At 39.5% G+C, this 13,012-nt stretch overlaps 1 protein-coding gene across 1 annotated transcript in view; it reads right to left on the bottom strand.

Annotated features, from left to right (window-relative positions):
* Positions 1 to 12,639, bottom strand: part of LOC102183041 (glycerophosphodiester phosphodiesterase domain-containing protein 4-like) — a 166,024-nt gene extending 153,385 nt beyond the window's left edge. Inside the window, exons 1-3 of the mRNA XM_018042671.1 lie at positions 12,501 to 12,639; positions 12,027 to 12,082; positions 5,229 to 5,332 (exon numbers count right to left, since the gene is read on the bottom strand). Of these exons, the coding sequence (XP_017898160.1) occupies positions 5,229 to 5,332; positions 12,027 to 12,082; positions 12,501 to 12,639 (299 nt within the window). The remainder of the gene's footprint in view (positions 1 to 5,228; positions 5,333 to 12,026; positions 12,083 to 12,500) is intronic.

Below are 13,012 nucleotides of genomic sequence, written 5' to 3'. Positions count from 1 at the left end.
GTTTTTCCAGTAGTCATCTATGGATGTGAGAGTTGGACCATAAAGAAGGCTGAGTGCCAAAGAATTGATGCTTTTGAACTGTGGTGCTGTGAATACTGTTGAGAGTCCTCCGCACAGCCAGGAGATCAAACCACTCAATCCTAAAGAAATCAACCTTGAATATTCATTGGAAAGACTGATGCTGAAACTGAAGCTCCCATACTTTGGCCACTTGATACGAGAGTCAACTCACTGGAAAATACCCTGATGCTGCAAAAAACTGAGAGCAGGAGAAGGGGACGACAGAAGATGAGATGGCTGGATGGTATCACTGACTTGATGGACGTGAGTTTGAGCCAGCTCTGGGAGTTAGTGATGGACAGAGAAGCTGGGCGTGCTCCAGTCCATGGGGTCACAAAGAGTCAGACACGACTGAGTGACTGAACAATGATGATATAGAAACAACCTAAGTATCCACTGAAAGATAAATGGACAAAGAATATGTTGTGTGTATATATAATAGAATATTCAGCCCTAAAAGAGAAGGAAATCTTATCATTTGTGACAACTTGATGAACCCTTGAGGGCACTGTGATTAGTGAAATACGTCAAACAGAAAGACAAATATATTATGATCTCCCTTATATGTCAAATCTAAAAAACAAAAAAAATAAGCTCATAGATAGAGCAGACTGGCGGCTGCCAGAGGTAAGGGTGGATGAAATGAATGAAGGGAGTCAAATGGTACAAACTTCGAGTTATTAAATGAGTAAGTCATCACAATGAAACACAGCATGGTAACTAGACTTGATAATATTGCATTATATATTTGAAAATTGCTAAGAGAGTAGACATTAAAACTTCTCATCACAAAAAAAATTGTAATTACGTGTGGTGATGGATGTTAAAAAGATTTATTATTGTGATCATTTTACAACATATACAAATATCAAATCATTACGTTGTATCCATATAAAACTAGCAAAATATTACAACTCAATAAAACATTTTTTAAAATTGAGGGAAGTTTTACTTTAAAAGAAAACAATTTTGTATCTCAAGTCCTTTGGAATAATTTAGAATGGATCCGTAAGTGAAGACTGCATGTAAACTAAAGAAAAATCAGTAAAGATCCCATAAAGTAAACAAAGCAAAAAAACTGAAAAGTAAATAAATTAACCAGTTCTGGAATTTAATGAATGATTAAATTAAAACAAATTCCATCTATAAAATTAAAAATGATCAAAATTAGAACATTTATTGCTGACAATGGCATGTTAAAACAGAAACTCCTATATCTCTATTGTGAATGGAAATTACTAGAATCTTTTGAGAAAACAGAGGCATAATCAATTTTACTATTGTTTATTCATAACTCAATACCACTTATGGGAATCTATCGTAAGAATGTCAGTTACAGCACAAAGATTTCTCTGTGCTCTCATATTAGAAAAATTCATAATGCCTAACAACAAAGAATAGCAAGAAGAGATAAGAAAGCCTCCCTCAATCATCAGTGCAAAGAAATAGAGGGAAACACAGGATGGGAAAGAGATTTCTTCCAGAGAAGGCAATGGCACCCCACTCCAGTACTCTTGCCTGGGAAATCCCATGGACAGAGGAGCCTGATAGGCTGAAGTCCATGGGGTCGCGAAGAGTCAGACACGACTGAGTGACTTCACTTTCACTTTTCACTTTCATGCATTGGAGAAGGAAATGGCAACCCACTCCAGCGTTCTTGCCTGGAGAATCCCAGGGACAAGGGAGCCTGGTGAGCTGCCACCTATGGGGTCGCAGAGTCAGACACGACTGAAGTGACTTAGCAGTAACAGTAGCAGAGATCTCTTCAAGAAAATTAGATAGCAAGGAAACAATTCATGCATCAGTTCAGTTCAGTTCAGTCACTCAGTCGTGTCCGACTCTTAGCAACCCCATGAATCACAGCATGCCAGGCCTCCCTGTCCATTACCAGCTCCCAGAGTTTACCCAAACTCACATCCATTGAGTTGGTGATGCCATCCAGCCATTTCATCCTCTGTCATCCCCTTCTCCTCCTGCCCCCAATCCCTCCAGCATCAGGGTCTTTTCCAATGAGTCAACTCTTCACATGAGGTGGCCAAAGTATTGGAGTTTCAGCTTCAGCATCAGTCCTTCCAATGAACACCCAGGACTGCTCTCATTAAGGATGGACTGGCTGGATGTCCTTGCAGTCAAAGGGACTCTCAAGAGTCTTCTCCAACACCACAGTTCAAAAGCATCAATTCTTCGGCACTCAGCTTTCTTCACAGTCCAAGTACCACATCCATACATGACCACTGGAAAAAGCATAGCCTTGACTAGACGGACCTTTGTAGGCAAAGTAATGTCTCTGCTATTTTTTTTTAATTTAATTTTGGCTGCATTGTGTCTTAGTTGCAGAGCACGGGCTCAGTTTTTGCAGCCTGCGGCCTTAGTTGCCCATTAGCATGTGGGAATCTTGGTTCCCTGACCAGGGATTGAACTTGTGTCCCCTGCACTGCAAGGCAGGTTGTTAACCACTGGACCACCAGGGAAGTTCCTGTCTCTCCTTTTGAATATGCTATCTAGGTTGGTCATAACTTTTCTTCCAAGGGGTAAGCGTCTTTTAATTTCATGGCTGCAATCACCATCTGCAGTGATTTTGGAGCATAGACTGGCTCAATAAAGACAGAAACAGTATGGACCTAACAGAAGCAAAAGATATTAAGAAGAGGTGGCAAGAATACACACGAGAAATGTACAAAAAAGATCTTCATAAGCCAGATGATCATGATAGTGTGATCACTCACCTAGAGCCAGACATCCTGGAATGCGAAGTCAAGTGGGCCTTAGGAAGCATCACTATGAGCAAAGCTAGTGGAGGTGATGGAATTCCAGTTGAGCTATTTCAAATCCTGAAAGATGATGCTGTGAAAGTGCTACACTCAATATGTCAGCAAATTTGGAAAGTCAGCAGTGGCCACAGGACTTAAAAAGGTCAGTTTTCATTGCAATCCCAAAAAAAGGCAATGCCAAAGAATGTTCAAACTACCGCACAACTGCACTCATCTCACACACTAGGAAAGTAATGCTCAAAATTTTCCAATCCAGGCTTCAACAATATGTGAACCATGAACTACCAGATGTTCAAGCTGGTAATAGAAAAGGCAGAGGAACCAGAGATCAAATTGCTAACACCCGCTGGATCATCGAAAAAGCAAGAGAGTTCCAAAAAACATCTATTTCTGCTTTATTGACTATGCCAAAGCCTTTGACTGTGTGGGTCACAACAAACTGGAAAATTCTGAAAGAGATGGGAATACCAGACCACCTGATCTGCCTCTTGAGAAATCTGTATGCAGTTCAGGAAGCAACAGTTAGAACTGGACATGGAACAACAGACTCCAAATAGGAAAAGGAGTACGTCAAGGCTGTATATTGTCACCCTGCTTATTTAACTTCTATGCAGAGTACATCATGAGAAACGCTGGACTGCAAGAAGCACAAGCTGGAATCAAGACTGTGGGAGAAATATCAATAACCTCAGATATGCAGATGACACCACCCTCATGGCAAAAAGTGAAGAAGAACTAAAAGAGCCTCTTGATGAAAGTGAAAGAGGAGAGTGAAAAAATTGGCTTAAAGCTCAACATTTTAGAAAAATAAGATTATGGCATCCGGTCCCATCACTTCATGGCAAATAGATGGGGAAACAGGGGAAACAGTGGAAACAGTGACAGACTTTATTTTGGGGGGCTCCAAAATCACTGCAGATGGTACTTCAGCCAAGAAATTAAAAGACACTTGCTCCTTGGAAGGAAAGTTCTGACCAACCTAGACAGCATATTAAAAAACAGAGACATTACTTTGCCAATAAAGGTCCATCTAGTCAAGACTATGGTTTTTCCAGTAGTCATGGATGTATGTGAGAGTTGGTCTATAAAGAAAGCTGAGCACTGAAGAATTGATGCTTTTGAACTGTGGTGTTGGAGAAGACTCTTGAGAGTCCCTTGGACTGCAAGGAGATCCAACCAGTCCATCCTAAAGGAGACCAGTCCTGAGTGTTCATTGGAAGGACTGAGGCTGAAGCTGAAACTGCAATACTTTGGCCACCTGATGCGAATAACTGACTCATCTGAAAAGACCCTGATGCTGGGAAATAGTGAAGGCAGGAGCAGAAGGGGATGACAGAGGATGAGATGGTTGGATGGCATCACCTACTCAATGAACATGAGTTTGAGTAAACTCTGGCTGTTGGTGATGGACAGGGAGGTCTGGCACGCTGCAGTCCATTGGGTCACAAAGATTTGGACATAACTGAGCAATTGAACTGCACTGAACTGAACAATAAAAAGTGGTTTAAGTAAATGTATTAGAGTACTTTCATGTCAGGACATATTTTTAGACCACTTTGAATGATATTCATTAAGAGTTTTAACATCTGTCCAAATGTGTGTAACTATTTTAAGCAAAAAGAAAAAGCAAAATTATATATCTGGCATGAGTAAAATAATGTAAAAGTAAGCATAGAAAAAAAAACTGGAAGTATATCAAGTGACTGTTACTCAAAAGTAAAACTAAGTTGAATTTTATATTTTCTACTTTGTATTTTTACATTTAAAATAAAAACCATGTATTACTTCTATAAAAAGCTCTTCCATTTTTAAAAAGCCCCATACTCAAACACATCCCTTTTACCCCCAAATATCAAATAATGGGTAAGATTTTCAACAATCAGGTCAGAAAAACTGAAAGAGCTAGGAGTAGTTCAGAGTAGGAATTGGGCTACAAAAGATGCTGTCTCTGTCTCCAGAGTCTTCGGAAGCCCAGTAGGGACAGAAGGCAGAAGCAGAGGCTGGAGGTGAGGTAGAGACATCAGGGTTCATGGACAAAGATCATGAAGATGGACTGGTGTAGGCATCAGTAACCCAGACAAAAGGCTGAGGAGCAAGGTATCAGGGAGTCACCTGAATAGAAGGACTGGGGGCACTGGAAGCACAGAGAAAGCTTCCTGCTGAGCCAGATTTGGTCAAAGAGTGAGAGTGAGCAGGGAACGGAGGTACAGTAGCTGAGGGTGCTGAGCATCCTTACTCCTCCCCAGAGTCAGGCCTCCAATCCACCAGCTGCAAAAAATCCAACTTTGTCCACCCTCCCTCTTATGTCACCAGATCTTTTCAGCATGAAGTAAGATCCATGTGGCTATTACACCAAAGAGTCCTTACACAAAAAGAAAAAGAACCAGTGAAACTCACCAGTCAAAGCCGTTGTATTCATTTGATGATTCTACCCACACGAACACCAAAAGCACAGACATGCAAAATGAAATGACCAGATATGGGTAAAATAATCGTTCTCTCTGGAAACAGAAAGAAGAAAGTATAATTAAGTTCCATTTACTCATGATATCTCAGAAACATCTGCATACACTCATCAGAGGTCTGCATAGCTGTAGTGCAGCATTACCCTCCCCAGGCTAGAGAGACCTCTATATTCTTTTATCCCTATGGAAGCTTGTATAAGCCTGTTTATAACATTTATTACACTGAAATGCAATCATGTTTTTATCTGAGGCAAATTTCTTCTTTGAGGAAAAGGAACTTTTGTTACAAATCTCTGTATTGCCAGTGTCTAGCACAGTTCCTTAAATGCAGCTGGCTCTTTGTAACCATCTGTTGAATTCATCCACCTCTTGTCTACCAAATGTTTGTTCAGTGATTCATTCACTGAGTAATTCATACATTCATTATTCATCAGGTCATTTAGCCATTTATTTTCCCAGATTTGAGGAAGGGGAGAAGTAGGTTAGGGAATAAACTTTTTTTTTGGAGTAGTTTATCTTGCACAAATACAAGGCCAGGGATTTCAAAAGCTACTTTCATTTTCTTCATTTCTCAATATAGTTATATAAGGTATTGGTAACCTCATGTTGCAGAAGAACTAAGTCTCAGAGAAGTAAAAGTAATTCACTCAAGGTCACACAGCCAAGAAGTATCAGATGCATTGCCCAGATCTGTGAGCCCAAAGCCAAGATGGAGGATATCTTTATGGAGAAGGTGTACAAACTGAGCCTTGAAGGTAGCTCCCTGCACTGAAAATTATATTACAAGTCAACCAACTCAGAGGTTGTCAAACCCTTTCTGGGAACATTAGGTTTAATTTGCTACCTGAGTTATAATCCTAACATTTCTATATCGCATGGATGAAAAACTCTGTTTCTTTGTGTCTTTCACACTGCTGGTATTCTGCAAAACACGGATTTAATAATCCCTGCCTTGTGCAAAATATGGGGTTACTGTGAAGTAAGAATTAAGAAATAAAATAGAAAACAGAGAGTACTGACAGACCCATTCTGATGAGAGACATTATAGGTATCAAGGCACTAAACCACAACTTCTGCAGTGTAGGAAGCTGAAGAGAATAGGTTTTGACTCAGGTTATACTCACTCTCTACATAAAACATGTGTTGACTTTGATAAACACATATCAGATAAAGTTACTTCCCTGCTTACAAGACTCCCAGATCTTCCCACTATACGAAAATATAATCCCAACTCCTTGCCATGACCCAAAGGTGCACATGATCAAGCCTTGTCCATCCCTGACCTCATCCCACTCTATATATCAACTCCATTTCTGAACTCCAGTTTCTAGAATATGACCAAATCTGTTCCCACCTCAACAGTTTCACAGTTCCTGGTTCCTCTTCCTGGGGTATTCTTGCCCTCAGATGTATACATGGCTGGTTCCACTTTTATATTTAAGAGATTGCTCACATGACATTGCTTCAAAGCATCTTCTCTAACCCGGTTCCCATCCACCTAACCCATTTTCCTATGTATTATCTTCAAAGCTCTTATCACTGCCTGAAACCATCTTTCTTCATTACTGTTTATTACCTAACTCATCCCACTAGAATGTGAGGTATAGGAAGGCCAGAGGCCTTAGTGGTCTTACTCACTTACACACATTCAATAAACTTGTTCTTGTTGAATAAACACATCTCCTTATTTTGATTCTCACTGTTGTCACTCTTGCTCAAAAATTCAAAGGCTCCCCACTGTTTACAGGACAAAGTTCAAATATTTTAGGCTGACATAAAGATGCTACATAATTAGATTAAAATATTCCTTTCCAATCTGATCACGTACCATTTATCACCTTACCTGCACATAAATTCAATACTGGAAATTTGTTTTTCCCTAAACACACCACTGTGCTTCTCTATCTCTGGACTTCTGAGTACCGCATTTCCTCCACCCAGAATCCCCTATACCATCATTCCTATAAGTGGAAGATGACTTCACAAGTCAGTGACTCCAAGAACAGTAAAATGATAGCTAACATTTGTTTAGTGCTAACTGTATGCCAAGCCCAGTTCTAAGTATTTACACATTTTAATCTCTTCTTTCCTCCCAACAAACTCCATTGGTGGGCACTGCTGCTACCCTCTCCATCATTTAAATGAGGAATCAATCACTGGAATGTTAGGTAACTGGCCAAGGTTCCACAGTGGTTAAGCTCTAGTTTGGAGATAGTCCATGATGAAGTCATAAATTGAATCCAGCCAGCCTTTCCCCAGAACACAAGGAATTTGTTCTTTTGCTATATGCTAGACTTCTTCCCCTGAGCATAAACAGGGCCTTGAGAATTGCCCAGGGACTTTGAAAATTGTATAGTTTAACTCCCTCTGTAGAGAGGCTCAGAGATGGCATATAACCAGCCCTCAAGCAGAGCTGGAACAAGCACCAAAACGTACTCCCAGGCACTGGTCCAGGGACTTTTCCATTATACCACACTGCCTCCAATGCCACTTTTCCTAGGAAACCTACATTTTTCTTTCACTCAACATCCTCTATAGCTCTCTTATAACTTACTTCATCATTCCTAAGTAATAAATATTTGTTGCATCAATTTGCTGTTCTCCATTTTTACCATCACTTCACTAATCCAGGACACCAACATCTCTAACCGTGATTACTACTGTTGCTTTTCTCTTTGAAGGCAAAGACACCGTTCTGCATTACTTTTGTACTGTCTAATGCATCTTCCACATGATCCAGTAACCATTCCAAAACATAGCTCAGAAAACAATAATAGCTTAAAATATTTAGGGACTCTCAATTCCCTACATGGAAGAAGTCAAATTCTTAAAACCACACTACATCTAGCAACTTCCTCTCTACGTTCACTTCCCATCACTTCTCCATTCATATCTTCTGCTCCACCTAAAATAAACCTCAGACCAAGCCTTTTGACTCCTCCTCCAATACCATTTCTTTTGCCACCCTCTATTCTTTATCTATCCAATTCTTAATCACATGTCACATTCTAAACAAAGTTATTTTTGGCTCCCTCCCTTATAACATGGACACAGACGTGCATGCATATGAATACACGCACACAATTATACCATTTCTCTCAGTATATTGAGATTAAATGTATACTTGTCTTTTCCTCCGGTAGACTGTGAATTCCTTGAGTAGGCACAATGCCTGAGGAACTTGTGTTGTCCTCAGTCACTGGTATACAAACCAAATATCTGGTGGGGGGGGGAAGATATATGGACTGAAGGACACTCATGCCTAATGGGAAGCCTCCCATTCCCAATGCTTTCCTTGAGCTCCCCATGTCAGACAATAGAAATCAGTAATCCAACTGGTCAGAATACCAGACCCAGCTAGACCGAGTTTATAATTAAGTGAAGATACATAATATGGCCGTCCTTTTCTCACATCAGTGTGCTCATCATTTCATCTCTTACATCAAAGTGCCCAGCACAGAGGCCCAAAATATGGTTTAAAGAAAGAAAGAGGGGCTCAATGAGGATATACCACATGCTACCACTCAGCCTTACCAGTGATCCTTCATTAGAGAAAATCAAATACTTGCCTGACCAATAATAAAGGAGCACCTTATCTCCTACCAGCTGGTTTCTGTTTTTCATAAGCACAGCTCCTTTGGGAAACTCACACTGAAGAGAGATTTAAAAATTCAACTATTCCTATACTCCACAGCCAAAAACATCTGACTGACCTAGATCTTACTTTTTTCTTCCAGGTTCACTTATTAATAAAAGATGAATAAGTTAATAACAGAATGACAAGAAAGAAATTAATAATAAAAGTGAAAGAAAACAAGCATGTGTTTCAGGAAAATTAACTGTGGCCCCAGAATTGTGGCAGACCTTTCACAGAAGAGCTAGAGCCCCTGCCCAGTCCTGAAGACTTTAGTGAACCTGTATGAGGGTTGGAACCAGCCCATGTTCCCCAAATTAAGAAAATGTGGTCCAGCTTCTTCCCATCTCTCTGTACCAAAGAGCAGCACTGTCCATGTTTAAATTTTTTCTCCTGTCTGATTTTCCAGTGGCAGCTGTAGCAGCCAATAATGGTAGTAACAAAGCATTTGTGGTTGAAGATGTGTAAAATCCACGGAGTATCCTTTTTTTGTTTTCTTGTCTGGCTCTGAGGTTCAATCTTGTTGGCCTTCATAGGCATGGTTCACCTTTTTACTGTAATGACAAATAAAACAATCAGGATCTAGTAGTTTCTTCAAATGTTTCCTACCCTACCATTCTATAGAAAGTTCCATCAACATAGATGGACTTAAAATATTTTTTACCATCTAGGATAATGCACTAGATTTGGTATAGAAGATGAGAGCTTCATCCTATCTCTCCCATTATCTACCTGAGTGTTTCCTGCAGTCATTGCACCATTCAAAGTTTAGTTTTCCCAGCTCTAAAAACAGGACCACATTCTCTGCCCTAGACAACTAACAGACACTGAAGGCATCAAATTCAATAATATGGAAAGTAAAAATTTTTTTAACTTTATTATGCTCTTGAAATAACCTGAAAACTTAGGCAACACAAAGGAGTTATATCAAAAACACAGTCTTTACTAATAAGTTACTCAGACACACAGCTGCCTGCCCTTCATAATCCAGATGCTTTAAAAGACTGATAAAGAGAAAAACCTCAAAACTAGCTAGCAAAGAAGACATACTACATGTAGAGGAAAAAAGGTAAGAATGTCTTCTTAACATTCTTTCAACAACAAAGATTTCTCATTGAAAACAACACAAGCCAGAAGACAGAGGAGAAACATCTGTAAAGAACTCAAAAAATGAAAAAAGTTAACCTAGAATCCAGAACTCAGCAAAAACATAAAAGATGAATGTGAAATAAAAACCTTTTCAGATATTTGAAACAGTAAGAATTAATCAATAAGTGATTTATACTATGAGAAATTTTAAAGAAAGGCATTGAGTATGAAGGGAAAAAGTACCTGGTGGGAATCCACATCTACATAAAGGAATAAAGTACACTGAAAATATTAAATATATCAATGGATATAAAATACTGTTTTTATTTTTAAAATTATTTCAGAATTTAATAAACTGTTTGAAGCAGAAGCAAAAAAAAATGACTATTGTAGCTTTTAACAACTATAAAAGTAAAATGTATGACAATGATTCCAAGGCCAGGAGCAGAAAATGAAACTACATTGCTGTATAGTTCTCATACTATATATTAAAGTGGTGCAGTATTACTTAAAAATAGAGTCTAATATGTGAAAAAAAAGTATGCTATAAACTTCAAAGTGATCTCTGGAAAAAGGTGTACATATATAATAAGTCAAATAGGAGATAAAATGAAATCATAAATATTACTCAATCCAAGAGAAAACAAGAAAAAAAAGATACATAGAACAGGAGAACAAATAGGGAGCAAACAGTAAATGCCAGATTTAAGCCTAAATACATCAGTATGTGTTAGTCACGCAGTCATATCTGACTCTTTGCAACCCCATGAACTGTAGCCCACCAGGCTCTTCTGTCCATGGAATTCTCCAGGCAAGAATACTAGAGTGGCTTGCCGTTTCCTTCTCCAAAATACAGCAGTAATTCCTTTCAATGCAAATGAACTAAATGCTCCATTTTAAAAAACAAAATTGACTAGATGGATTAAGAGAACAAGCAGCTCCTTACAAGAGTTTGGTTTGTTAAGATAAATTTAGAAAAAAAAAAATGGAAAAAGACAGTCCAGTACTTAGGACTCTCTGCTCTCACTGCCAAGGGCCTGGGTTCAAACTGTGGTCAGGGAACTAAGATCCCACAAGCTGCATCGTGCAGCACAAAAACAGGAAAAAAGAAAAAGACACACCTTGTACATGTATCAGCATTCAACTAGCAGGATAATGCCATGGACCAAGCATGGACAAAACTTCAATCACATATAACAAAAAGCTTCTGCTACTCACACATCTGAGCTGATCTGCTATCCATTCTGGTGATCTAGACTGGCCTCAGCTATTGTGACCAGACAACTCTGCTCCATGTGTCACTCAACCAGGCTGACCTGAGTATGTTTTCATGGTGATGGAAGTCATCCAAGAGAGCAAGCCTCAATGTGCAAGCCCATTTCAAGCTTCTGCGTCAAGGGATGTCTTGAAGTCAAAGTCAGCTCATGGTAGAGGGCACAGTAAAGTAGCATGGCAAAGACTGTGAACACAAGGGTGTAACTAAAGGAAGGATGAAAACTGAAGCCAAATGATATAATCTACCTCACTATATTATCATTAAATCAAAAAACTTTGAGGCAAAAGCATTAGCAGAGACAAAGAGGGACATGTATAATGATGAAGAAATATTTTTAAACATTCATGGGCACCTAATTACATAGCCTATGAAGGAGAAATAGACAAATCCACAACCACGGTAGGAAATTTAGCACACTCCTCTCAATAAATGATATAATAAGCAGATTAAAAAAGTGTCTGTAAGGATACAGAAGATGTTAACATTTAATTAATAAACTAGTTTTAACTAACATTTGTAAAACACTGTACTCAATGACTGCAGAGTTTTATGTTCAAGCGAAAATGGAACATTTATCAAAAAACATAATTAAGCCGGAAATCAGTAAGAAAAAGAGACCTAGAAAATCCCACACTTGAGAATTAAACACCATATTTATAAAAACCCATGGGTCAAAGGAAAATGACCACAACTGAACTGAGAAAACAGTCTGAACTGGTTGATGAACTTACATGAACTCGTTGTGAACAAAATTCTGTGTCTGGGAGGAAGGTAAGCTGCTTGAATACTAAATAAAAGGCAACATTTAAAGCAGAATCATTACCATAACCATTTTCCATATGTACAGATCTCTAACTTTGTGTATATCAGCCAGAGTAGCCAAGTTCATATGAAAATCAATAATATTTAAGGAAAGATCAATAAATATTGTTTCCCTTGCAGCTCCTTCTGAGATTTCCAAACCCATGTATTCGACAGCCTATTGAATCTCCACTTAAATTTCTTACAAGCATTTCAAAACTAACATGTCCAACACTGAATCCTTCACTTTCCCTCCAAAACCTATTCCTCCTGAAGTCTGTCCCATTTCAGTAAATGACACCACTCTTCACCTACTTGCCTGGGGCAAAAAGGACTGAGCTACCAGAAGAACTCACCCTCACCCCATAAAAACTAGAAAACTGGGAAAATATATATATAACTACTATAAGAGGTCAAAAAGGCAGCGATGAGCAGTGATCCTCGATTAGAGAAACCAACGAACATGCCCTTCACACCTGCAGAGACTTCTGCATAAGCCGAGGCACCCGGCATGTAGCGGAGCTTGGTGGGCCCCCCACCCATCCCCCCTATTCACCCTCCCTCACTCCCCCACTCCTCACCTCCCCCAACCCCCGTCTCAGATGGGGATTGGGGACTGGCTCAGGTCCTCAGCATCCTCTGTAGAGCAGAGAGCATAATGGTAGCTCCAGCTTAATTGGAGGACGTGGTGAGGATGAGCTGACAGGATAGAGTGCCTCAGGTGTGCCTGCCAACTTGAGAGTATTAATGTAGCTTTCTCTTTCTGGAGATGCTTAAGGGGGAAGTACTTATGGTGACTTCACCACAGGAAACCTAAATCTGGAATTCAAGCTGGAGGGGCCGACATCTCTCAAGATAAAGGGGCCGACAACTCTCAAGCTGCATGAGCCGACATCTCTCAAGATGGAGGCCAGGC

This window comes from Capra hircus, chromosome 29 (assembly GCF_001704415.2).
Source record: "Capra hircus breed San Clemente chromosome 29, ASM170441v1, whole genome shotgun sequence".
NCBI lineage: Eukaryota > Metazoa > Chordata > Mammalia > Artiodactyla > Bovidae > Capra > Capra hircus.
The sequence above is the reverse complement of the archived record's forward strand: the minus strand, read 5'-3'. Positions and strand labels throughout refer to the sequence as shown.